We start from the raw sequence: 26,380 nt of genomic DNA, 5'->3' as shown, positions 1-26,380 counted from the left end.
AAGACAGAAAGTGCCAGATTTTTCTCTCAATGATAACAAGTCCTGTGTTGGTAAATGTGTATCAAGTCAGAAATGGAAGATTTAAAAATTACAGTTGGTTTCCACCTGCTTCCAGTCTTTATGCTAAGATAAGCTAGGTTAGGAAGCTAATAAAGGTATTTGCCAGAATGTCTCACTACTCCTTTAAACTACTGTTATTTTTAAAGATTATTTCAAAAATATTTTCAGCCTATCAATTATTGGAGTTCATACTGGTTTACTTAAAAACGTGTTACTGCAAGAGACATATTGTATCATATGTAATAATAAAGTTTTTCTTCATTGCTTCATTGGTAATGAAGTATCATGTAAAATGTAGTACATGTAGAATTCTTCATGAGACTGCCATAGGTGAGATCGATCAGTACCTGGTTTCTTTTCACCTCTGACTTCAGAAAACACTGAATTATTTTCCTAGATGCAGCTCATCACCAGCTTTATGTATCCAGAACAGAGTAGGAAACACCCTCCCTTGATTGTGGAAATCCTGAAAGTCCTCTTTTTGCGACTTAACACTCACTACACAGGATATCTGGGTTTGAGGATTAGCTGGAGATAGCTGGAGATCAATCTACACCCCCCCACCCCCCACCCCCCGGAGCCTCTTCTCTCCTTCCCTCTCCTTCTCCTCTTTCTTTTTTTCCTTGTGAACATGGCAGAAAGGGTGCGCCCCCAGAGAGCATTCTGGGTAATTAAAAAGAGGGCATGATCAAAGAGGTTAGGAGGCTGTGGACTCGGTGATCACGAGGCATGTGGTCCATTCGCTACAGTGTACTCACAACAAAAGGTCTACCTTGTAAGGACCAGCGTGTTTGTGTGCATGCAGGATGAAAGCATCTGGGCTTTGGGAAAACAACCTACTGCATACTGCTATTTGCATATCCTACATTACACTCTTTTTCCCAAATTGCCAATCAATAAGCAGTCAGTTTTTTCTTTGTATTGTTAATGTCATGCTGAAGTTACAAAGCCTATACGCCTACCTTGGTTACGATTTGCAACACCAAGAGATGAGGCATTTGCTCGATCTGTGTAAAAATGGGAAAGGTTATATTACACTGAGTTGTCATATAATTCATGCTGTTAAGTAGTTAAAGCACAGGGACAGCATGCATAGATGCTCTCTTACAAAAATAAGTTTGCTATCTGGGCTGATTTATCTCAGAATTAGTAAAGAATTTTGGACATGTGTTCGGAGTACTAAATGGGCTAATGTAGAATAGTGTGCATGCAGCTTAAATGAGTGAATTTTCCACAAGACAAAGGTAGAGACATGTACATATGGTGGCTGCTTTTGTTATCCAGTATGAGGAGTCACCTTCAGGCATCAACATGCGTATGGATGCATGGTGGGAACCACGTCTTCATAAAAGATGGTTTTCTTTTCTCTGGCTTAGGGCAAATATCTGTCTGTGCGCTTAGAGTATATTCTAGTGTGGAGGGGAGAACTCATTCTCAGTAATGCCTGCTCATACACTGGCTCAAGTATGCAGGACTGTATTTTATGAACTAGTAAGTCATTTAATCTTAAACTATACAAGGGGTTTTGGAATTTTTACCTCATTAAGTGCAAATCATCTATACTTAAAATTACTGCTGATCATTTTACAAACCATACTACAGAGTTTTAACACATTTTTCCTACCTTAAAAACAATGGACACCTGGAAGGTTTCCTGCTCTCGGGGCATCCATTGATTTCCATTTATTTTTATACAATATGAGGATCAAAAAGCTTCTTAAAACCTGCTCATAGTGTGTGTTTAAATACTGAGGTTTCAAAGCTCCATTGTCATCAAGTTAACTGTCCCTTAATTTTAATGCTGTATTGAAGTTAATGGAAATCAGCCATTGGTTTCCGTATATCTCTCAGAAAGGCAGGACAACAACATCTCCAAAATATGAAACAGTACCACATGGTTTGCAAAGCTGTTAGCAGGAATCTGAAGTATATGTGATTTGTAATAATTGGCTAAAACATGAAAAATCTGCTATCTTTTTTAAAAGTTGTATTTCGTCTCTCAAAACTGGATAGAAATGTTGTCAGTGGTGTGAAAAATTCAATTTCTTTCAAGAATTTTCTCACTAATGAAATTCACTGGAAAAGTTATTTCACACCATGCATTTTTGCTTCCATTCATAAAAGTTGGATATTAAGATAGAATTCTACATTAATGCCTTGTTAGGATTCATTTTGTCCAATGTGTAAGACATACTGATGAATGATAATGGTAATGTAGGGCACAATTTCTCACACCAACATCATCACTCAAACAAGAGTTAGTCATCACTGAGGGAGGAAACCATTAGTCAACATGCCAATTTAAAAAGGCCTGATCAACTTACGCACTGGTCCGTGATTACTGGGGATACCTGCAGAAAGAGCAAAGAAACAATATTTCATTAAAATGTGGACTTATTTAATTGTATTCTTGAAAGTTTAGTCATGAAACTGCAAGAGAAAACATCTTTGTTTGTGTTGTTTGCCTTGAATAATTGAAGCCCACCAACACTTATTCAATTGGTCTTCACTGTGTGCACTGATTAGTAGCAGCCATGGCTTTCCAGGGAACCTGACCAACTCTTGGTCCAGCACCCGCCTTCCTCTGATGATAATAACAGGTCTGCCAGTGACAAAATGTCAGAAGAATCAAAACTATAAATACAAAAAAAGTATTTTCATCAGCGTTTTCATTGTGTGGAATAAACATATTGTCAACAGTTTGTTTTTCTTTATTTGCTATTGGCGTCTCTCAAAAGGTGGATAATGGTCATTTTTCTGTATCATCTTTGAATAAATGGATCTCTGTACTGAATGAGTCAAACAGCATCTGCAGATAATTTAGTGTTTGTTGTAATCAACTCAGACTGTCAGGTTAGTCAAATTTCCAGTAAAGCTGATCAAAAAAACTGAAGAATAACAAAATACTTTCAAAAGATCATCTATGATTGTCAAGAATCCTGACACTCCAAGAAGAACCTCACCTGTCTTTAAAGACAGCAGGTCTGAAGAAAAATTTATATTGAATAAGAGAAGCGCTGAAGCATGTCTTGTCTGTGGTCCAGAGCTGACTTTGGCAACCCTCATGCAGCCTTTGTCTGAACCATATGCGTAATCAATATCTGGCTGTTGATCCACCATCTTTGTGCAATGTTAATGCCATCAGCGGACAAATCCCACCCCACAATTAGTGCAATATATGATCTTTTTCTCAGGTTTTAGCGCTTTGTCCTTCTGTGCTTATATTTCTGTGGGGTTTTCATATTGTTTGCACCCCATTCATCACTTCATTACCAGTTTGGGTCTGTCACAACTGCTGGCAAGAGCACAACACTGCAGTGGGAGGAAAAGCACAGATTTTAAGCTCCAATTTGCAAGAAAGCAAGCAAGCTACAGTTCCTAACCAATAGCTGTTCTGTGTGAGAAATGGAGGGCAAACAATATTGGCCTTTGAAGCCAAAACACATTCTACAGTCTGATCAAACTCTCAGCCCTAACCCCTCTTAACCTGTGAACCTGCTTTGGAACACAAGATGAGTTGACGCTCCCTGCAAAGTGGACTGTCAACATAATTCTCGAAGTGATTCCTCTTCTGCTCTACAGCCAACTTACAGATTTTTATTACAGACCTCCCTTTTTTTTAGGGAAACCTTGGATTTGAATCACTCTCACTCACTCTCTGCTGCCGACAGCTATGGTCCATAGCAACACGGGGCTCCATTTTGAAGTCTAATTTATTAGATGATGGGTCACGTATGTCCATATATCTACATGTGCAGGGATTTGAATATGTAATAGACCTCGCCTTGTTTCTACCTGTGAGATAAATGACTTCCATGATTAAAGAGGAAGACTTGATGACAGATGAAAGCTATTAAACCATAATTACATTTTGCACGTTCAGCATATTTGTCTTGATACGAGGGCTGTATGTTTAATACCTTCATAGGAAATATGAGCTTCACATAATGGATAAAGGCATGTTACGGGGCCTGGGTTTTACTTGTGAGAGAAATAAGAATAATTCAAGAAAAAAGTGTGTTCATTCAACACCTGGGGGACCAATATTGTTACGTCACTTCCATGTGCAACATTATTGCATTTTATGCCACAGCCAAACAACTGCTAATATTGCTTTTGATATGGCTAGACCTTGGTTTCATCAGTTCAGTGCAGATGCGGCCAAGTGTTGGGATTTTTTAATAACGGCCTGTCAATCTGACATTGAGCACCACATTACACAGAGACTCATAACACAGAAGAGGTGCAGGGGTAAATCCAGCAATATCTCCTTAGAGTTCACAAACATTCCCACAACAAACTCCCACACACATTCACACGTGTTGCATGTGCATAGAGGCACACACATGCTGTTTTGTGCACATACATGCATACACAGACACAGACTCACAAGACACATACTCATACCAATGACAGTGTAATCCTCCAATTCATCACCAACAAACAGCCCAGAGAAAAGCAAGGAAAAGCACTGTTACTGCACAAATTTACTCACACTAAACCAGTGGATCGATAGCAATATCATATCTCTGTACAAATCTAATCAGAGCACCATGTCTGAGAATTCAAGTCAGACAATCAAACTGAGCATCTGAAAAACCTGCTGTCAATCCCAGCAGACTGCTGCCATGAGAGTGTCTGACTGTAAGGCTGAATCAGTGTGAACGGAGGACCAGAGGGCTAGATCTTCCACCATCTGGCCTCGCCTGGCTGTCCACCACCACATCCCTGAGTGGCTGTATTAGATTTATTGAGGCAATGAGCCCCCTGCCTCAGGCATGGGATTTGATAAATGTGACTCAACTCCCGTCCAAGATTATAATGGGGATAATGCAAAAGAGCACCTTCTGCCTCAGAGATACCATGTGAACAGGCAGAAAAATATCCAGCATTAGTTCGCACTTGTCATGGAGTTGAGACAGGAATGCTAAATTCAGTATTAGTGTTGGAAGGAGTACTATTCACATTTATTTAATACTGAGTGAATGAAACAAAACAGCTAACCCATGATACAAAGTCTATAAAACAAACAGTGGATATATGTAACAAGTCCTTAAATCTAAACAACAAAATAGGTAATTTGTCCTTTTTGACTGCTCAAAAACTGTTTTCTAAACTTTATGGTTAAAAAAAAGATTAAGCAGCTAAAACAACTTGGCTAAGCTTGAAGGTTTATTATTGAGCTGATGTAACAATTCTTAACAGGTCCAACTTAATTACTGTTTCCAAAGCATTCACTGAAATTCAATCCTTAGGTCATGTGATAACAACTAGCAGCTACATAACAGCTAAGAAGCACAATCTGCTCAATAGCTTAGCAGCACAGTGGTGCATTGGGTTCTGGGTCCAAACCCTGGTTGGGGCTTTTCTGTGCAGAGCTTGCATATTCTCCCTGTGCCAGTGTGGGATTTCTCTGGTTACCGCAACTTCCTCCCACAGTCAAAAGCCATGGAGGTTAGGTTAACTGGCAACTCTAAATCTCCCTTAGGTGTGGATGTTTTTTTGTCCCTATATGTCAGCCCTGGGATAGACTGGCAATCTGTCCAGGGTGTACCCCGCCTATTGCCCAATGTCACCTGGGATTGGACAGATGTCATACTGTATACTTAAATGTTCTTTAATGTCCATGTCAGATCTATTTATATTACATGCTAGCCAATCTGGCTTTACCAAACCAAAGTCAGTGGTCAGAGCTACGTTTGGGAGAGATGCAGCCCCGAGGCAAAGAGGGAATGAGGAAAAAATTCAAGGAATGGTGTTTCAGTATTGCACCCTTCATTAGGTACCAGTGAGTGCTGTGACCAGACTGGAAATAGAATGGTGTGTTGCTATAGCATCAATGGTATCACTAGAAAATTAGCTGCATGTCCAGTCTATATCTACTGACCAGTAGAAATGCTGATATACTTACATATATTTGCAGTTCCTTTGGGTATCGGGAGGTAGGAGCCCACACTCCAGGCTCTTCCATGGTAGTGCCTCTTACAGCGACTGCAGTCTGGCCCTGTGGTGTTGTGTTCACACTCACAGCCCAGCTTTCCCTTGTCAAACACACAGCTGTTGGCATGCAGGTTGCACTTGCACCTGAGACAGAAAGATAACAACAAAAGACGGAGACATGAATAGGCATCATTCTGCACCCATTGTATCAATGCTTTCTGCAGGGAATACACAAAGTCTGCCCTTGCTGCAACGTTTATTTGTGCCTTTTAAATTTTTTGACAGGGGTAAATTGAAATCCTGGTGGGTTATCTGACTTGGATCATGCCTCCACAAAGATTCATTATGCTCTCCTTTAAAAAAAAACAAGGCCTCATTTGTCGCTGCCCCTGCAGAGAGAACAGCGATGCGAATAAGGTCACTTTTGCCTCTCTGAGAGAGCTAAATGAAAGGCACTCTGTAAGATTTGCTAATTGAGCACAAAACAGGGATCTGATAGAGAGATGATAGCATAAAGAGAAGCAGCGCAGCCTGAGAATTCTCTTTTTTCTTTTTCTTCAAAGTTACTGTGTTATTTGGCAAGAGAGCCTTCGGGCACGGAAACCCTACCGGTTGACGGAGCTGGTTTATTAGACAGAACTGTGGCAGAGTTGACAGATGCTCCTGACAGGAGAGGAGAGAAGGCCTGACGGCTTTCAACACTCAGCCAAACCCACCCCCCTTTTGACCACATGGAACAAACGTGCTTGTATTTTCAAACCTGTGGAAAAATAACAAATTGCTTGCAGTTTGAGTCTCACTTGTGTGGGTCTAACAACCTGAATGAGTAGACAGTGAATTGCATGTTCATAGAATATAGCCTTTTTGATTTCAGTCAGACTTGTGTTTACCCCCATTGAGGGGTTCTATCAGAGGAAGAACAGGCTGTGTTTATTGTCACATGAGATATTACAGTTTCATATTCCAGTTGTATTCCAAATATAATTTTCCGTATTTGATTTTACTCCTAAGAGGGTAAAAGGTTACAACCAGTGACCTCAGCTTCTTGGGGGGTTGATACAGAAACAGTTGGGGATGGAGCCATTGAGAGGATCTGACACAGTAGACTTCCCGTGGGGTTTGGGCGGCTCATGGTTTCACATCATGCCTATGTTTGTTTTTACAAAGTGCTTCCGAGGGAAGATTTCTCCCATTTGAGACCGAGGAGCTGGGTATCTGTTGCCTACAATCACCAGTGAACATGAGACAGAGAAATGACAGCAGCAGTCAGAAATACATCCATTCTAATTGACTTCCTGGCCTTACAGTCACATCTCACATTAATGATAGATAACTGCGGGAAACAAGGGAAACTATACCTTGTTCTGTATAGCCGATAAGCAGCTGTAGAGTGTCAGTGAATAAGGTCTAAAGTAATGTGGATGTCTAGTGCCATCTCTCTGTAGATAACCCTTTATTTTAATCCCTATTTAGCAGTGATTCATACAGTTACTTCTTTCTAAAAACTGAATAAAAGAATATGGATAGATACACAGATAGATGGATGCTGCCTGTTCATTTTAGAATTTTGATAATTTTCAATATCTCAAAGTACATAAAACACACTAAAATCTGAAATGATCACACAGGAATACAAAAACCTTAAACGATCAGGTAAACCTTTAAGTTCAAGCCAGAAAAGAGTAATTGTCAGCTGCGAATCCATGGTTTTCCATAGCAACAGCAACATTAAAGCTGAAAACAACTCCCTAATGTCTATCTGTGAAAGAAAATCACCATCTTTCCTCAGGTTAAGTGCTGTCTCACAATATTAGCATCCATAGTGGATGCATCTGAATACCAGCCCACATCACAGCAACTAAATGCTAGAGCCTCTTACCACACATTCCCCATAGTCCTTAACTTTTTAATCAATTAAAGTCCCTGCTCCATAAAATTAATGACTGGGTGTAGCTCTTCTGCCATGCAGACAGCAGCAGCTCCCTGAAGTCAAGAGCGATGAGATTTGACCTTCCACTTAATTAAAAACCAGCAAAATCTGGATCATCGGGCCCAACCGGTACGGGTAGCACGCTGATAGAGTAGAGGATGTGGACTCAGGGGAGCTCCTGGATGTGATGCTTTTGCCGTTGGCATTGTCATATTGAAATCAGAGAGTTTCTCTGTCCCTGGTTTTGGTCACGAGAGGGAAGAGATCCCCTGTATGTCCAGCCTTTTGAACTGGCACCATTACAAAGACACATTTCATAAAGTTTTAATGACCTTTTATCCCGTGTTCAGCCAAATAGCAATTGGTATTATCCATTATCCAAACAAGTGACCCCCCCTTAGGAGACCATAGAAATCATCTAGCTACTCTGTCCTTCCCATCAACTGCACTCCTTCAGCTGGGGATAAAAATGCTCTTGAAGACAATGAAATAAAGGCTGTCATGGTATAGGTGTAGTTGTGTTTTTGTGTCCAAGAAAAGGGTTATTGGGAATTATTACTGGACTCAAAAGCTCAGTTAACCCATATTACAAAAAACCCATGGTCTGTGAATTGTCCAGAGTAACTGGGACATTGCTTATGGAAAGGCATATTGCTACTGAATTTTGAAAATGACATTTTTCAATGCCATGAACACCACAAATGTAACTCCCTTTATCTTCTTTGTACTGGTGTGGAGACAGGAAGCTCACAAATCCTGAGCAAATAAAACTAAAAGTCTCTGCAAGCTTAATCCCATTTTAAGTAATTTAAAAATATATGTCTATTTTATAATTTCGATGGACCAACCCTTTCACATTCAATAGAGCTAAATCAATCCTTAATGTGATATCGTGACGTCCTTAGTTATATGTCTCTTTTAACCTTCACAGTGAAAAAAGACATTATACAGTCAGCTCCTGTATCTGATTTTTGCTGCACCTGGTTAGTAATGTGATACAAATACTGGTTTTGATTCTGGACATATTGCGGCCTGTGAATGTACATTGCTACAAATGTAACAAAGAACGTATCCCCACAGTAAAGGAGGATGAAGTCCGGGTCTAGTTTATGTTGATATTCTGGGGTAGACAGCCGCAGTGCCCGGTGTCTTCTCCTCTGGCTGCTGCCTTAACCTTGGCTTCTCCTGGCTTCTTGGCACTGTGTCGACAGGCTCACTATGTCTAACACAGCTTTTCTTCCTTGTGACAGCTCCCAGCAACTCTGATTCAAGACAAGAGAGGTGCACAGAACTCGTTAAATAAGAACCTCAAAGCAGAGGAGCGTGGACTGACAGGTTAGGGAAACTTTCATTCACAGGAAACTTTCATTTTCTAATTTTCAAGTTGAACTTTACTGTGACTTCCAAGAAAAAGAACATTAAAATCACTGATTTGATAAAATGTATGTTTTGCTTAAGATAAATGACTCAGTCATCAGTGTTGATGGTTTTGGCCCCATCTATCAAACCATAAACTGTTAATGAATAAACTACATTTTTGCAGTGTAATAATCTTTGTCACTGCAAAGCCTATATCCCTGAGATAACTGTGGAAGACTAAAGAGTCTGATATAACTCATTTGTTGCAATACCTCTCAGACAAATTCACAACCGTTAAATTACAGTGAACTTAATGTCAAGCAGTATAAATGTTTGAATAGTGAGAAATTATGGTTATGAAAGCCATAATGAGTCTAATCATCTAAAGAGCAGATAAAGAATTTAACAGGATGTTGTTATTAAATATCCTGCAAATCCACCCACAGGTGTTTTCACTTTGCCTTAATTAGCCTTATCAAGATGTTGGGGGTGTGCACAGACATGTTGCTTACTCTCTGGTTGTGAGGTTGAACAAATGACACTGTTTTCACCCTTTTTCATGGAAAATATTTTGATTACCACACGCATAAGTAAAAATTATAATTCCATTTAGCTTCTTTAGTTTCAGGGTCCCAGTATTGTGCATGCTGACTCAGTCACAATAAACGTCTTACATGGACCTATTTTTAGCACTGTCCTCCCATAAAAAATTACCCCATTGGTCATTCATTATTACTTGTAGATTTACTGTTAAGTGAGTGTTAAGTGAGGGAGTTGTTAATGGCTGTAATGGCTGTGTGTGCTTCCAACCAATCAGTGTTGTTTGTTTTAATCTTAACCACAGGTTTATTATTGTAACCATTATGACATCCTCTAACCTTTCCAAAGTACATATTCTACCCCAAACTGTGATCTTTTTGGGTACCCAACAAACCCTAATCCTAATCCTAAACATAAACATAATAAAGCCTTTACTATAGCATTGTCAAATCATAAGCATATCTCTTGCTGTCATAGGGATGCTCGTTGGGGGGGAAATGCTCCTGTGGGTCTGATCAGAGGGTCAGAAAATGTCTGTTGTGCTTTTTTTGCTTTGCTACTTTAATGTTTGTCAAAGTCATACATAAAATAGATTTGTACAATATTTCCATCCCATTTTGCACACACCACACTTTACCACTGTTTTAGGTTTTACTAATCGATTTTACTGAACCAACTCCTAATATTTGCATATCGTAGTAGATGGAAATGTGCATTAATTCACAATTTGTTTTGATGATAGGTTGGAAATACAGTAAAAGTGGGTATCGTGTCTGGATAGAAACTTGTCAACAGGAATGGTTAAATTGTAACAAACATATTTTTGCTACTATGAGAATTTAAAATGTCTGCTGAGAACAAAAGACTATTTGTGCGTTTCAGTTTGGTGACCTTTCGTAATTCCAAGCATAACTTTGCCCAACTTCAGCCTGACCTGAGGTCCAATCAATCAGAACTGAGAACACCGGGGTGGGTGTGCAGGACCTTTAATACGTGTGCAGTCCACTGGCATTAAAGAGGAATGTATTTACAAAATCTTCAGTTAAAACAGTGCTGAGTTTAGATGTTGTTTTGAAATCCTTGGTGCAACAGCATTTCTGTGACAATATTTCAACGGGTCCTAACAATGCAGTGAAATCTAATCCATGATATGCTGCAGAATCAATGGGTAAATGTTACCTAGATTCCCTCTAGAAAGATTACATTTCAACCAACGTTACCCAAGATTTAGTGGCCTGCAAATGACCACACCAGTGCTTATGATCTTAGCATTTTTGCACTCTTTTTTTTCCCTTTTCTTCTATAAATCTCAGATTATGAAGAGTCAACAGTTGCTGGTGCTGTGTACCAAACAACGCTATATGTGCCTGGTATGTCACATTAGCCCCTGCAGTTCAACTTAAGTCCTCCTCCTCTTCGTGGAGGCAACAATGTGATTGACCTAATTGTTTGCACCTGTGTCAGAGTATAAATGCCAAGAATCCCACAGGGCCAGGCTGCTTACTGTCAGAGGGCTGGTTGCTAAAATGTTTGTCTGTGTATTAGTCTGCTACTATGAAGATAAGCAAACTAAAGATAGCAACTTGGACACAATGGATTTGGAAATGAAAATGTAACTTCTCCTCAGATGATTGCCTAAACCTGCAAATGTTTATGCAGACCTTACTCCTTGAAAATCTTAGAAAATGGCTAAATGCTAGTTTAAAATGGAAAACCTTTTTCTCTCTTTTTTTTTCCATTTGAGATTTAACCCTCGACCACCACTCTGAAAGATAAGACTGACTGAGCAAACGAGTCTCCCTCAGCCCTATATCTCACCTGTTCCTCACGCAAGCTGGCCATGGTCAGAACCTGTAATGTGCCTCCATGCTGTATAAATACATACTGAGGTTTCCTGAAACTTTCCCTGACAAGACACTTGGAGAGGCTCACATATCCTGACTAGTGATAGCTCTGACAGATATGGAGAGATCAAGGCTGTTGAGAGAAACTTTGGCCTTGCTGAAAATTTCAGATGAATGTCAATGAATGTGCTACCTGGACAAACCAGAAGATCCTGCCAACACCATGCAGGGAAGGAGAGGCCGTTTGATTGTTTTTACATGAGAGGAAGGACTGCTATGATGTGTGTAAGCTACTGGAGAACTGAAATAAGACAATATCATTTATAAATCAGGATGTTGGTCCTGCTTCCATCATGCAATCCCATCCCTTACTGTACTGCCTTTCAGTGAAACACTGTGCAAAAAAGTGACCCCTTGTGGTGGTCCAAAATATCCTGAAAATAAAACACAAATAATTGTTTTTGGAGCTAAACATCAGCTTGATTTCCTTATGTTCAAAGACCACAAATGAAACCAGAAACCTTGGTGTAGTCAAAGATGGAAGAATAGAATTCAACATCCAAATTAATTTACAAAATCAACCTGCTATCACATTAAGAGTCTATCAAGAATGAAAGGTCTTATGTGTCAGCAGTGCTTAGAAAAAAACTTATTGATGTTTAGCAGGCTTATAATTGTTTCTTTACGGGTCTACTGCATCTGGATAGATCTGGTGTTTCTACAAAGTTGAAACAGTTGACAGTAGCAGCTTAGTCAGAACTCTGCTGCTAGAGCCCTCACCAAAAGAAAAATGATACTTTTGGTTTATAAAGCAGCGAGTGCTTTTGGGTCAAATTGCATTTTATATGCTGCTGTGTTATGAATAGTCCAGACCTCTCAGGTTGTATGATTGCTGTTCACAAAGTAAAAACTAAACATAAAGAGGCAACATTCAGTTTTTATGTGCCAAATATCTGGAACAACCTCCAACTCACATTTGGTTCTAAATTGAAGTTTAAAACTTTTTTTTTTTTATTCCTGACAGTGAAGATAAGGCTTTGAAACGGCAGTGGACATTAATTTTGAGCAATAAAATTTATAGAAAATACAATGGAACTGAATAAATGTAATATGAAGGTTGGTGGGGACTTAGACTCCTCACTATTTCTAAAATCCTCTAAATTTTTTTTAAAGGCACCATACAACTTGCCTGGCCTTGCCTTGCCTTCTGGAAGCTTTCATGTGGGAAAACATTCAGTGCTATCTAGTTTGCTTAACTTTGTTTACTGTTTAGGAAAAAACCTAAATTATTCATGTATATCAAATTAATAAAATAGCCTGCATAATGTGATCTAAAAATAAAGAGTTAATGCAGCTAAAGCCTTGAAAAGCCCTAAAATTAAAAAGTGAAGTTGGCTGTAATGTGCATCCTGAGTGGATGAGAATTTTTGCGTTCAGAACAGCAAAGACAGGTTCTATATTTCATAAACTACTATAATGCAAAGGCTAAAGTGCAGCTGCAGGGAAAGAGGGAAAAAAATACAAAGGTTTCCTACTTCAACAACAGTCATTTAAGCAGGGCAAATCCAGCTCATATGAGTTTGACAGAGCTTCTTTACATTGACTCCTTTTTTACGTTTTGGATGGCATTGAACTTTTCCACGAGGAGAGGGGAGAGTCACAGAGTCACCTCATTACACCAGGCTGTGTCACCGTGAAATTGAAGAGTCCGATTAGGCTTGTTTTCGTCGCTCTGTGCTGTGGCCAATTTTGTCATTCTTCGGGGTGTAATGTAATACATCTCAAGCAAATTGTTTGCGTCCCCCATCGAAATATAAAGCTGCCCCGCCAGGGCTCCCCAAATTGTTGGAGAAATATTAGGAACGGATCACAAGTTAATTCCCCCTGCTCCAATTTTCTGCCGAGGCGAAATGAAATTTGAATTTGCGTGGCTTGGACCACTGCCACTGAAAGCCTGTGATTTGTTTCAATGACAGGGCCTATTATTGAGGTTGTGCATTGATGTAGGCATACAGTATGGTAATGTCTACCCCCCTCGTCCCACCTCAGCCCTCATGGTGGAGGGCCGTCTCATTCATGTGATGTAAGCCGCTGAGACAAGGAGGAAGCTGTGAAGAAATCGGCAATGGGAAGACATATTAATATGGAAATCAGAGGCCGGCTGCATGCTCTGCTGTGTGTGTGTGCGCGCACAAGCATCCAAGTGTTAGTCACTGCAGGCACTCACCTACTACAGTATGAAGGGTGAATGTACAAATAAAAAAACAAAAATCTATTTTCAGAAAAGTATTAACACTTTAACGTAATGAGAAGAAAACATGCTTTGCCACTGCATTACTCAGATGAGGAGACACGCACATAAAGCTATACACACACATATCTGAAAGCATAAAACCACAACAACCTTGTCTGCTCCAGAGCTAGTGAAGCTTGATCATACAAGAGGTGTAGCAAAAGGACATTTTGATGATTTTACTATTCATGGCTGCTGCCCCTCCAGAGACAGCTTATGTTGATGTACTTTCTCTGGCACCCATATATTATTTACAGAGAAAGCCTGGGCCTTAATGAGCACTAATTAAACGCTGGAGACTGGGAGATGACTGGCAGAAAACATCGCAGCATGTGACAGACATCTGGTGGAAGATAAGTGAGCAGGTTGTTGGCAGAGCCACAGAGAACCTTACGGTGGTAGCAGAGTAACGCTGGGGGTCGTGTGAACCTGCACTTGAACCTGACTTTCAAACTCTGTCAATCAAGCTGGCTACAGCTGTCATGGTTCACAGGGCACGGGCCTGGTGGATTGGAAGTGTGTGTGTACTGTATGTGAGAGACTGGATAAGAGCCAGGCAGTTTGTGTGCATTTGGTGTTGGCTTGTGTGCTTATGTGAAGGGCAAGACTGCAGTGTAGCCATTTAAAGGGGCAACCAGAAAGATACCAGTCCTGTACTTAAAAAAAAAATACTGGACTTGACTCAGTGTTTACTTTGGCTTTTTGCCATATGAATATATCTCTTCCCAAAAAGTAATATTTTAGACTGCATAAAAATTGACCCTTTACACCCTTTACAGTTAACAATTCTCTTCATTGGCAGCAGTTTAGCCAGGATTTTAGAAATGCTAAAATTACATTTTCTGTTAATCTTATTTCACAAAATGGTGGTCTGAAAGCTGTTTAAGAGATGTCCAAGAAATGCAAAATCCTTTTTTGAGACTTGGAGAGATTTAGTCTAAATGTTTGAGCGATGTACTTTTAAATTCCTCAGGTCATTAAACCCAGACTCTGCACTACTTGACCATGTAGAATATATACTAGAAAACTGTATGATATGATTTTTAAAATGCAAGCAGCAGATCAACTAGTAAAACACTGATGGTTGATTTCAGACAAACAGTAGGTTTTGACACAAAAAAAAGCATCCACCTGAGGCAACAAATGTCTTAAAAGCGAGAGAAACAGAAATTGCTCAAAGATGAAGGTGAATTTGAGTGAGAAAGTATAAAAACGTGGTCAGGAACACTTTGACCCAGCTAGACAGCTGTTTATTACAGTGTCTGACTCTGGATGCTGTGCTGTTTGAGTGGTAGTTAGCGCTTCATACAATTCACCCCTGTAGGAGCCGACAGTACCCACAGTAAACTGTAGTATTTGCACAAATTACTGTCTTGAGGTACGTTCAAATCAGCTATCAACAGAATAAAAGTAGCCTGCAATCAAGACTGATGAAAGTATGTGATTTAACAGGTTTGATTTTTGTTTGCAGAGTGATCATAGACCGTAAATGGTGTATGAGAGTGGTATGGTAATTGTGTACAAAATGAGATGATGGCACACTGCTAGAATAATGACTCTTACATCTTCTATGACAGTCAGTGTCACTGTTGGAAGAAGGTGTAAATTTGCAAGGCGAGATTGAACGAAGGTAAAAAAGGAAATGACTCTGAAGTTTGTTGGTTTTTGAACATTTTGCTTTGGAAATGATTTGACTTTCGTAACCACTGAACTACAAATCAACAACAAATTCCATCAAGCTACCCAACATCCTTTACTCAAAGACTCAAGAGGAATATTGATTTTATTTCTTCCTTCGACATTCTACCCTGCCTTTATAAAGTTACAGGCTAGAGAGAAAGAGGGAGAGAGACACAAAAATAGTGAGACGGCTATCTCTTCAGGGTAGAGAGATATTCAAATGTCAGTAGTTTAAATGAGGGAGGGGAAATGTCCTGGCACATTACACAGCAGATGATATGGTGTAACATCATCATTACTTTTTCTTGAATTTCTATGTGCGGCCATTGGAGAGCACACGCTGTAGATATCCTCGGGGTTTAGATCTTGTGTATCTGGTTCAGCGGGGTGCAATGCCCGCAATGTGAATGCGATGTGGAGGACCTACAAATTTAGACTCCTTTATAAAGTACAAGACACAGTTGAAGTGTATGATATGACACTTTTTCTATGAGCTCAGGATTCCCACCGGGAGAGGGGGAAAGAGAGTTTGTCTGTGGCTCCAGGGGAACACTGGGGAGCATAAAATAACAGTAAAAATGTTTCATACTTTATCTAAAACTATTATTCTTTTGTATCCAAATTGTCTTTGAATAATTCTCATGTATACCTCAGAGGGAAGGTTTGGTATAAAATATGTTTTGTCTTTGAAATTTGCTTTTGTTTAACATTTGTCAGCATAGCCAGTCAGTAGGGAATAAGACATCTCTCTTTAATTTCCATAAGCCTGCAGTCATGTTAATGTTAGATACTCTTTCTTTATGTGTTATAAAGCAGTGTGTGTGTTTCAGTGAGTACAGAATTGCACCAGACTTCCTTATAACAAAATGGCATAATGATTAAATGTTCTTGTTTTTGTGATCAATAATAAGAAGCCTGCTTCTTGTCGGGGTGCAATTTGTTAGACTACCTTATTATATAGATGTTAAATTACATAATTCCATAAATGGTGCATTTACAGGAAAACACTCACAAATGAACCCATACAGCAGAACACCTAAGTGGTTAGAGACACCATAATGTAAAGTCTGACTCTGATGTCTGTCAAAGTGTCCTTGAGCATCTCTCTGGACTGGATTAATCCAACACATGCCAAAATGAAACAGAATTTCTCTTGCATGAAAAATAGAGGTCTGTTGAGACATTTGTATCACAGGGTGATAAGGGGAGTTGGATTCCTTTTACATATTCACATGGATACAATAAACATATGAAATTAATTTACCTTAAATAAATAGACTTCATTTATACAGTTTTGTATTCTCCCATACACACAAACATGACAATGGAGATGCCACTGGCCATTATGAGCCATAGGGGTTCAGTGTTTTGCTCAAGGACACTTAGATACGAGGACGGGAACAGCCAGTGATCAAACCACCAACCCAGTGATTTATCATTTGTAGATTACTTCTCTGAGAATATATATTTTTCGTTTACTTGTGAATTCTTTTATACTGTGCTATGAGTTCTGTGTCTGAATTAAAAAGAGGAGATTATAATGGACAAATGGAGATCTTGAATTACCCAGTGCCCACCATGAAGGACCCAGCCATGTTGGACAGTAATTAGTTTTAAGGTTACTTTGACATTATGCTTGAATACTGGGTAAAAGGGGAAGTGAAAAACTGAGGTAAGAAAAAAAAGAGAGAAACAAGAGAAAAGGTTAGGGAAAAATAGAGAATGACATGGGAGATGAGAGAAACAGCACATTAGCACTTATGGATTAGCTGCCTCTGATTCCCAGGCCCTACCGCGGCCCTGCAGATGTGTAGCTCTGACCGTGCAGCAAGCCGGTAGCGGTCATGTCTTAATTAACGAGCAGACATCTGATCAATAAGTGAGAAACGATGGAAAGGGAGACGTGAAAGGTGGGACAGCCTGCACGGTTCAAGGTTTTTGTTTTCCGTTGATGTGGAATAACATTAGAAATCAATAGTATGGCTACCCCCCACCACACACTCCTCTTCTCAGGACAGGAGAAAAAAATAATCCCCCTCTCTACCTTTTTCCTTATGTCTTCTTTTACCCACCACTTTTCTAATCATACAATATTGTACAGGAAGATTTGTCACAGCATTTTCAGTGCAATGTGATTCTTAGCCTAGGAAAACCAGTTTTATAAACTTGTGTTCTGTGACAATTCTTGGATTATTCAAAGAGAAATGTATCCTAGCTCTTTTATATTGTCTTGTGCAGCATCTGAAGCTTCCCAGGATTTATTCCTGAATGAAATGTTATTAACTTTTATTGGTGTTCCGGCTTTGCTTCAACTTGCCTCAGGCACTTAAGTTTGGGATTTCTCACAACAGCTTCCAAGAGTCTACAGATAATGAGCCTCATTCATTAAAGATTTGTACACACAAACTCACCTAGTAGTGGTAGTGGTGGTAGTTGTTGCTCAGGGTCTGATTTTTCTCAGTGATGGCCACTATTGCAACACTCGATGGCTGTAACATCATTCAACATATTTATGTTGCTTCATTAACTGTGATCGAGAGCTAGGGTTGCAGTGAGCAGAAGGTTTGCAGTGTGTTACTCAAAAGGAGAAGATAAATGAGGCTTTTTTCAACATGCTTCTTGTTGTCTTTACACTAATTGCTCTCTGCCGGCAACAGAGACATGCAGGATAACACAAAGAGCCCACGCTGACCATTTGCAGTTCATGTGGTACCCATGTGGTATCTCCATAGCCACTGTAGCCCGTATGATACATAAATAGGCAAACTTTACTGAGTGGAATTCAGACTCGCTACACCCCATCTACCACCTACATCTCCACACCCTTTCTGCCTCACTACACATTGGGCACATTACTACTTGAGGCACAAAATCATCCAGTATGAAGTAAGTTGGAAACTGGGCTGAAATATTGGACAAACTAGTGTCCCTGCTCCTGCTGATTTTAAGTTGCTGCAGATTTTCTGTTTTCCAGCTTTATTGTATCTGGAAATGTGACAACAAGCAGCCTGTGTTTTGTTTTTTTATTTCTTTTAGACAATGGAGTTTTTCTCCCACATAAACTTATTTGTTAGTAGTTTTTATATAATTTTGTTAGAAATTACTGATCATCTTAGCACTTCAAACACACTATGGCACCTGTTTGTGAAAATATGGTCATGCAAATAGAGTGACTTCACATTATTTTTCAATTGTATTTCGAAAATATGAATATGAAATGAGGCAAAACCATTCACAGATCATTGTGAAAATGTAATTTGACATTTATGTAGCATGCCAGTCTCCATTCAGAGCCCTGACATTCATGAACATATCCCCGGGTTACCTGCAAATATTCAGCTGTGTGTGTGTGTGAGTGAAAGTTTATCAGCTTTTATGGAGTATTCTGGGAATTCTCGGACAGGATGGCCATTCTGTGATAAGGCTTTCACATTTGGTTGTAGCCAGGAGGCTGCTGAGGCTGGTGGGAGCTCCAATCAGTTTCTCCCCAACCACCTCCATCACCCTCTTTCAAGTGAGTTACTGATCCACCTCTGGACAGAAATCGTATGTTTATTTTCTTTTCTTTCTCACTGCAAACTTTTGGTGGAAAATTGAATTTGATGCCCAGGGGCAGGATGGAAAATTGGGCAAAATAGCTTATTTTCCCCCCATCCAACCTTTTGCTGCTCTTTCTAATGAATGGCAAAATAAGATATCTGTGGGAGATGCTAGTCTGTGCTGGGTAGCAGGTCTTGCAATTTAGAACGCATCAATTCATGTTAACAGTAGGAGTGCGAATATTGGAGGAGTGTGTCTGACTGCAGAACATGTATATCTCTCTGATAGGGCTGAATTGCGAATATCACCACCATTATGAAAAACTTGTTGTGGCATCTGATCAAAGACATCAAACATCATGAGATGATGTCAAGATTTTTGCCAGTTATGGCAGCTCATGTTCAGTGACTGATTTGTTTAGGTTTTTGCAGCCAGCAGTCAAAGAGGATTAAAAAATAGTAGATATCTATGAAAATGTGAATTATTTAAAGCAAAAACTGTAGCTTGCTCAGAAAGGAATCCTCATAGATTAAACTACAAATCTGCTCATTATTAAACAGGGCAAGGCTAAATTTGGAACCACAGCCTGGCAATTCTGAATGTCTCCATGTTTCACTGATGTCTCCCTGATGATTACCATTTAATCAGCTGCAAATGCTCTTAATTACAAGATTAGTCTCCTACCAATTAGCCAACATGCTAATGGTTCTAATCTGCCATTGAAGTCGACTGAATTCTAATTAGGGACTAACTGTTCCAATTCACCTGGGGCCCATCTGATGGGTCATTACCAACCTAGTTATCCTCATATAAACCAACTGCAGCAAGCAACACAGGTCCCATTTGGAGAGCAGCTGTAGAGGCTTTACGACCATCATGTGGGCTATTTCCATGCGTCATGAAACGACAATGTTTCCATTCCCTGAAAATCGCAGAGGCATTGTGATGACTCACTGGTGAAAATATTATGCACTGCAACATTGCAAGCTGTGTTGATGATACATGCACTAGAAATCTTCTTAATTTTACTGAAAATGTAGGTTTTAAAATGGGAAAATTAGTGAATCATGAACTTTTACCCTAAGTGGAAAAGGGAGGAATGTCAAACAGGTAAGAGAAAATTCTAATTTGACAGGTGGCTCTCTTTAGAGCTGCTCTGATTGTTTTGGTTTTCTGGCCTGAAAATGCATGCTTTCATCATTGTTTCCACCAAAATAATCTCTGATAAACCCACTACACAGTACCTGGTCAGTACCAAATGGCAGACAGACAAAATTAGAAGCTAACTGGTGAACACAGTGAAGAATTAGCTGCTAAAGAGCCAGAGAGTTAGAAACAAGAGCTAAAAGGAAAGTGAAAATTCGGATTCATTTTAATCAGGTTGCCAGAGACACACCTCTAAAAGCTAATGTTGCTACATGTCCGGTGGAACAAGCGTTTCCTAACAAGCGTGCCAGAAGGAATCTATTGGATGTTAATGCGTCCATGTGTGTTCTGCTGCCCTCAGGTGGCCAAAAAATCACTAATGCAGCTTTAATTAAACTAAAATGATATAACGGGTACTTTCACTTAAACATTCTCTGCTGTCTATTGGCCTCTGAAACCAGTGTTAAGGGCTAATAAAAATGTTTCTTAATGGTAGGTGTAGGTCTAATAGTTTTTATAAAATAAACCATGTGTACTCATACAAAGTTTTGTAATAACATATCATAAGTCAAAGTTAAAAGCTCTGTGTTTTTAGTTGAACTGACAACAAAGATATAAAGCAAAAACATTTAATGAAATTAAGTTCAGCTGTACAGAATTTATGTGCTACCTGAGCCTGTGATCGTGATATCATAATGTGTGATGAGATGTCTGTGGAATTTTGATGTGTGTCTGCAATAAAAAATGTAGAGAGACATGTATTAAAACCACAGCTCACAGGAGGCAATCTCAGGCCTCTGTCCTTGTCAAGTTAGGGTTATAATAAGTAATTTAGGAGATGAGAGTTCAGTCTCTGCTCAGGCTGCCCCCTTCCCAATTCAGACTTATTTTAGAAATAGAATTTTGGGCTGGGTTGAACTTAGTGTAGGCCACCTAAACACTTTGCAGTTATAAACACAACCAAACTGTCTGCTTAGACTGAAGGGCAACATTCAAGCTAATTTCATTTGCTTTTTTAAAATTCAGCAAGTTATTATCATGGCTGCCACTTAGACACTCAAAATGCAACCATAAACTTCCTTTTATTAATTTCTTCATGTTTGATCTGTGGAAGTAAAATCTACTGGTCTATCTACTGCTTTCTAAACTCATGATCGCCAACATTTTTGATGTCTTCTTGTGGCACTGACGGTGATAGGCATAGACGATGATAGATTAGTACTATTACTGAAACATCAGCAACAACTACATTTAAACAAAAATCAATAAAATTACTAATTAAAAAAAGAAGGTATTCATGAATGTTTTTCATAGCAAAGAGAAAGTTGGTTTATACAGGAGTGGCTAACCATATGCTATGGAGAGGCAACAGTTTGTAGGTTTTCATTCCTACTGATCACCTCAGCATGTGATTTCACTGAGTTCTTCCTCTCTACTTGAAGGAGTGCTAATCAGTGTGTGGTGCCTTTGTTTGAAATAAAAACCTGCAGACTGGCTCTCCATAGCACACAGTTGGCCAATTGTGGTTTATACTGATGTTGCGAGATAATTATAATGCCACAGAAAATTCTATCAATCTATTATTATATGAATATCAAATTTGAATGGCTTTATTCAATGTTAAAGACAAGGATGGATGTTGAGGTGTGTTGCTGCCTCACAACAGATTGTTTGAAGAGGGATTTAGGGGTTTGGGTTTTGTTTTCTGGACAAAGGCCAGTTTTAACAGCTTTGCAGTCAGTGAAAAAGACACAAGTGGGCCGTTAAAATACTGGTGCAACATTAAAAAACTGGAGAAACACAAGCATGCATTGTGGGCCCATAAATTGGCAGTTTATACAGTTCATTAACTTGAAACCAGCAGCATGCTAGCTCCCTCTTGGTTGTCTAAGAACATAAGAAATTACTATTCACAAAAGCCGCCAACAAATGTAAATGGCTTTTACCTGCCCTGCACCTTGATGTCGGAGATAGCGTAGAAATATCTGGACAGGTTGTTCTCATCCACCATGGTGGCTCCAGTGGCTGGCTTCAGCAACCTAATCCTCAGATCAGTGATGGTGAAGAAGTCCCTTAAGTTCTTGGTGGTATCCAGCTGGCCATACAGCGAGGCCATGTTGTGTAGTCGAGGCCCGGCAAACAGGGCAAAGCGGTCCTTTATCTCAAAACGTACTGTCTTGTCGTTCTTCCACACATAGCCTCTGGAGTAGTCCTCAGTGCAGATGATATCCAGCAGGGTGCGCTGGGTGAGATCATTCACTGTCTTGGGTTCCATGGTGAAGGCGTCCAGGCAATCGGTGGCATAGAACTGGTATGGGGTCCAGGTTCGGCCATAGTCGAGCGACTTCTCCAGGACCATCTGCTCTGGTCGGCCTGACTCAAAGGTCAGCACGATGTCGTCAGTCAGCTCAATGGTCTTGTTCCACGACAGTGTGATGTTGACCTGCAGGGGTTTTGGGTATTTCTTCCATGAGGTGGATTGCCAAAAAGTTGTGGGGTTACGACCTTCAAAGTCAAACATCAACTCAGGAGGATGAGCCAGCTCCTCGGTGGTGGCATCACATTCATTGTTGCACATATAAGGATTTTCCTATCAAAACACAAACAGATACACGCATGTAAGTGCACATTGTAATCAGGGTATATAAATGACTAATTTAGCATCTAATTTGAGTAATTTGTTACAAAATACGGTATTTTCAAAGTGCTATGCCCTAAATCAAAATCTGAGTAGTTTTACTGTTTATTGTTTGTTTATTGTTAAATTTGGGGATACTGGTCTCTATAAGAAGAAGTATGTACCCGGTGATACATTTTTATATGAAATAAGCAGTACTGTATCATACCATCAAAGACAAATGTCATCTCCTTAATATATTATGAGAAAAAAACATTTATTTTACTATTCTTTTTCATATGATCAACAGATGACGTTTTAAGTGGAATTATTTTTACTTACTTAAATGTGTGATGTGCATGTGTACACTGTAATGTTTAAGCAAATATGATGGCAGCATCTGTAATGAATCAAGAAATGCACAAAAGGCAGACCTACTGAGGATAAAAAAGTAAAAAAAAAATTAAAAGTAACACATGCAGTAATTATACCTTAGAGCCGGGTCATTAAATTAAACTCTCAGAAATTGCTGACAAGTGTGTTAGGGCATGATTTAATTGCTTTTTGTGTTAAACTGCTTGAGTTTCTTGTTAGCTCCTTTGGATTGTATCGGAGCAGATCCCCCTGCTAACTGAGGAATAGGTAACCCTACAGCAAACTGATAAAGTTTGATCCAAATAGTGGTGATGAAAGCTCTTAAAATATGTGAAATTTTAACTTGTGAGTTTACCTCTGTACCTTTAGAGTTTTGTACAATAAAACTAGGGATAAGCTGCACTCTGTAGTTTGAGGAAGAGAAGTTAAGCAATTGAAATGTCAAAAAGGTGGTTAAATATTTAGTTTTGAGTAAAATATTCAGAGAAAAAGTGGGATCCTAGAACACTTGTTAGTCATAAAGCAGCTCGCTGTGAGAGTCCCACCCTCACTATTCCAAACCCTAAAGCATCTCTCAGGTTGGCTGTTGGTCCATTTTGCCTCAGGAGGTTATTTACTTTTCCAGTGCCTTGTTGGCTTGCTATCCTATCGTGATTCTACCACCGTACTCAATGGGATTTCTATCACATTCAGGCCAATGTGTATTTTATAATCTGCGCAAGCAACGTTGACCCTAGAGCTGCAGGAGACAGTGACCCTCTCATTAAGATGACACTGTGGATCCCATATTCTCGTTTAGTGCCATCCCTGCCTACACTGCCACCCAAATTGCCAGTGTAATTGATATTCCTGTGTGGTATTTCAGCAGAGATGGGAATGGAATCCCGATGAGTGCTTCTTATGAAACACGCAAAGGGACATGCATTTTTCATGGGCCTGTGTCTGCTCTGTACCATAGACATCCACTGAGTCTGGATATTTGTGTGAGCATGTTTGTGGGGAGAAGAGGAGCTCTTGATGTGTTTGTGTTTATTTGTGAGAGGGAGAAAGGGTAGAGAGCTCTGAATGTGTTTGCCTGTGTGTGCACACGCTGTATGTATCCTCGTGTGAGTGAATGGAAAAGAGAGAGAGAGAGAGACAGAGAGGGGGAGAGAGAGAGAGAGAGAGAGAGAGCGAGCTGAAACAGAGCCAGAAAGCACAAGACACACTCCAATTGACATTCCTCTCACCTCTGCTCCAGGAACAATGAGGTTAAGTGCTGATGAGATTCAGATCAACTGTAAAGCGGTTCGATAATCAGCAATCATCCGACACTCTACACGCAAAATTATCTAAAGGTGAGAACAGTGCTATCTGCAACATTACCCGCTTATCTCCCCAGTATTGCAGTGCATTCAACCCAGACTGCCACTTTGTCGAGGGAAGATCACTGGCAGGAATACTGATAAGCAGACGCCATTAAATTTTATTTGAAAAGACCAATAGCTGCTTTTTGTCTTTAAGTGAAGACACTAAATTTTATTCACCCAAAGAAAAATTTCATTTGATGCTTTATCTTCTTCACGTTAAGATGTATGTATGACTTCCCTGTTTTTAGATACAGATCTCCTCAGTCCATTTTATTTCCTGTGGGACTGCGATATGCTATCAGCAACCTGCTCCTCAGCTAGAAGCGATAACTATGCGATGAGGTAGAACAAGACTGAGGGATTGTGGGTCACTAGGCCTGCTCAGCTGACTCAAAGGAACATTGCATGATCCAATTAGGAGGGTAATAAGGGTTATGCTGCTAAGACAGAGAGTGAGAGAATAAGAGAGAGTGGGAGGGAAGAAAGAATGTAAAAGAAGTAGATCTTTTTTTGCAGTGTTTTTTAAAGTAAGGTCTCAGTTGCAGTATTCTCCTCTCACTCCCATGCACACCCACACACACACACATGCAGAGCCAACACGAAGCTTGAAAGGCCACAATGTAGCCTGAAAACAGAAACACTGAGAAAGAGAGATGTGAAAGAGGGAGTTAAGGGGTAATGGGGAGGATGGTGGCTGCCTGAGTTTGGCCACAGGGACAATAAATTCTACTTGTGTCAACTGTTTACCAATGATGTGTGCTGTAGCTCGTTATATTCCCTACTTGTGCTTGAACAGCCTTGGAGGTCTGCTCAGAGCTCAGACCTTGACATTACATGGAGAGAGAGGGAGGGAGAGACACACAGACATTGAAAGAGAGTGATTTCCCTGTTGTCATTCAAGAGCATGAATTTTCACTTATATTTGTTTCATTTGTTTTCACGGTTAGGTTCAGGGGAGTAGCAGGGTGGCTGCCTTTGCATCCTCCGAAATGGCAGCCTTATTTACAGACAATATAAAGAACTCAGGCCGCAGCATCCATGGCTAATGAGAAAAACAATTTCCCTGCTGAACAGTGAGAAGCAGAGTAAATAGAAGCTTTAAAGAGAGAGAAATTTTCTTTATCCTGCCAGCACAAGAAGTGTTCAGAGACCAGCGGAAAGCGGTCATAAATTCAATCCATAATCATTCTTTCGCTGCCTGCCTCGACTTCAGGCCTTCAGGGAAGTGATCATTCTAACCGAGGAGCCCTTTCACATATGGAAGCTGGCTGGCTGACCCTTCCATCGTTAATAACACTCAATAATGCGAAGGCACTTTTCCAATTGAACATTAAGTGACATGTACAGTATTTACTTTCGCATAGTAAACCCCACCATACTGGAATGCTTTCATGCAGCCCAGTGAAGGTGAAATGATGGAGAAAGGTCAGGACCTTTCATCGGATTTCCTGTGGTGGTTATTTAACAACAAAAACAGTGCCTTATGAAGATCAATACCTTCTGTGGTCATTTAAGACCCAGGGCTTCAGCACTATGCCAGGGGGAAGCTATTGAAAAACAATAAGCCCTCTCAGCTTGATCCTTTACCTGTGATCATGGCTGTGGGAGAGGGAAATAGTCAGCAGAGAATTAGAGAGAATTTTGTACCAAAATGAGATATCGACCGATAAATGTAACCCGTCCTTAAAAAAGATTTGCTACCATGAA

The 26,380-nt window shown here is 39.9% G+C and overlaps 1 protein-coding gene across 1 annotated transcript in view; it reads right to left on the bottom strand.

Annotated features, from left to right (window-relative positions):
• Positions 1-26,380, bottom strand: part of LOC108884215 (netrin-G1) — a 56,819-nt gene that overhangs the window by 7,559 nt on the left and 22,880 nt on the right. Inside the window, exons 3-6 of the mRNA XM_018677969.2 lie at positions 22,279-22,922; positions 5,972-6,144; positions 2,385-2,411; positions 1,023-1,067 (exon numbers count right to left, since the gene is read on the bottom strand). Coding sequence (XP_018533485.1) covers positions 1,023-1,067; positions 2,385-2,411; positions 5,972-6,144; positions 22,279-22,922 — 889 coding nt within the window. The remainder of the gene's footprint in view (positions 1-1,022; positions 1,068-2,384; positions 2,412-5,971; positions 6,145-22,278; positions 22,923-26,380) is intronic.

Source organism: Lates calcarifer, linkage group LG4 (assembly GCF_001640805.2).
Source record: "Lates calcarifer isolate ASB-BC8 linkage group LG4, TLL_Latcal_v3, whole genome shotgun sequence".
NCBI lineage: Eukaryota > Metazoa > Chordata > Actinopteri > Centropomidae > Lates > Lates calcarifer.
This window is presented reverse-complemented; position numbering and strand designations above follow the sequence as displayed.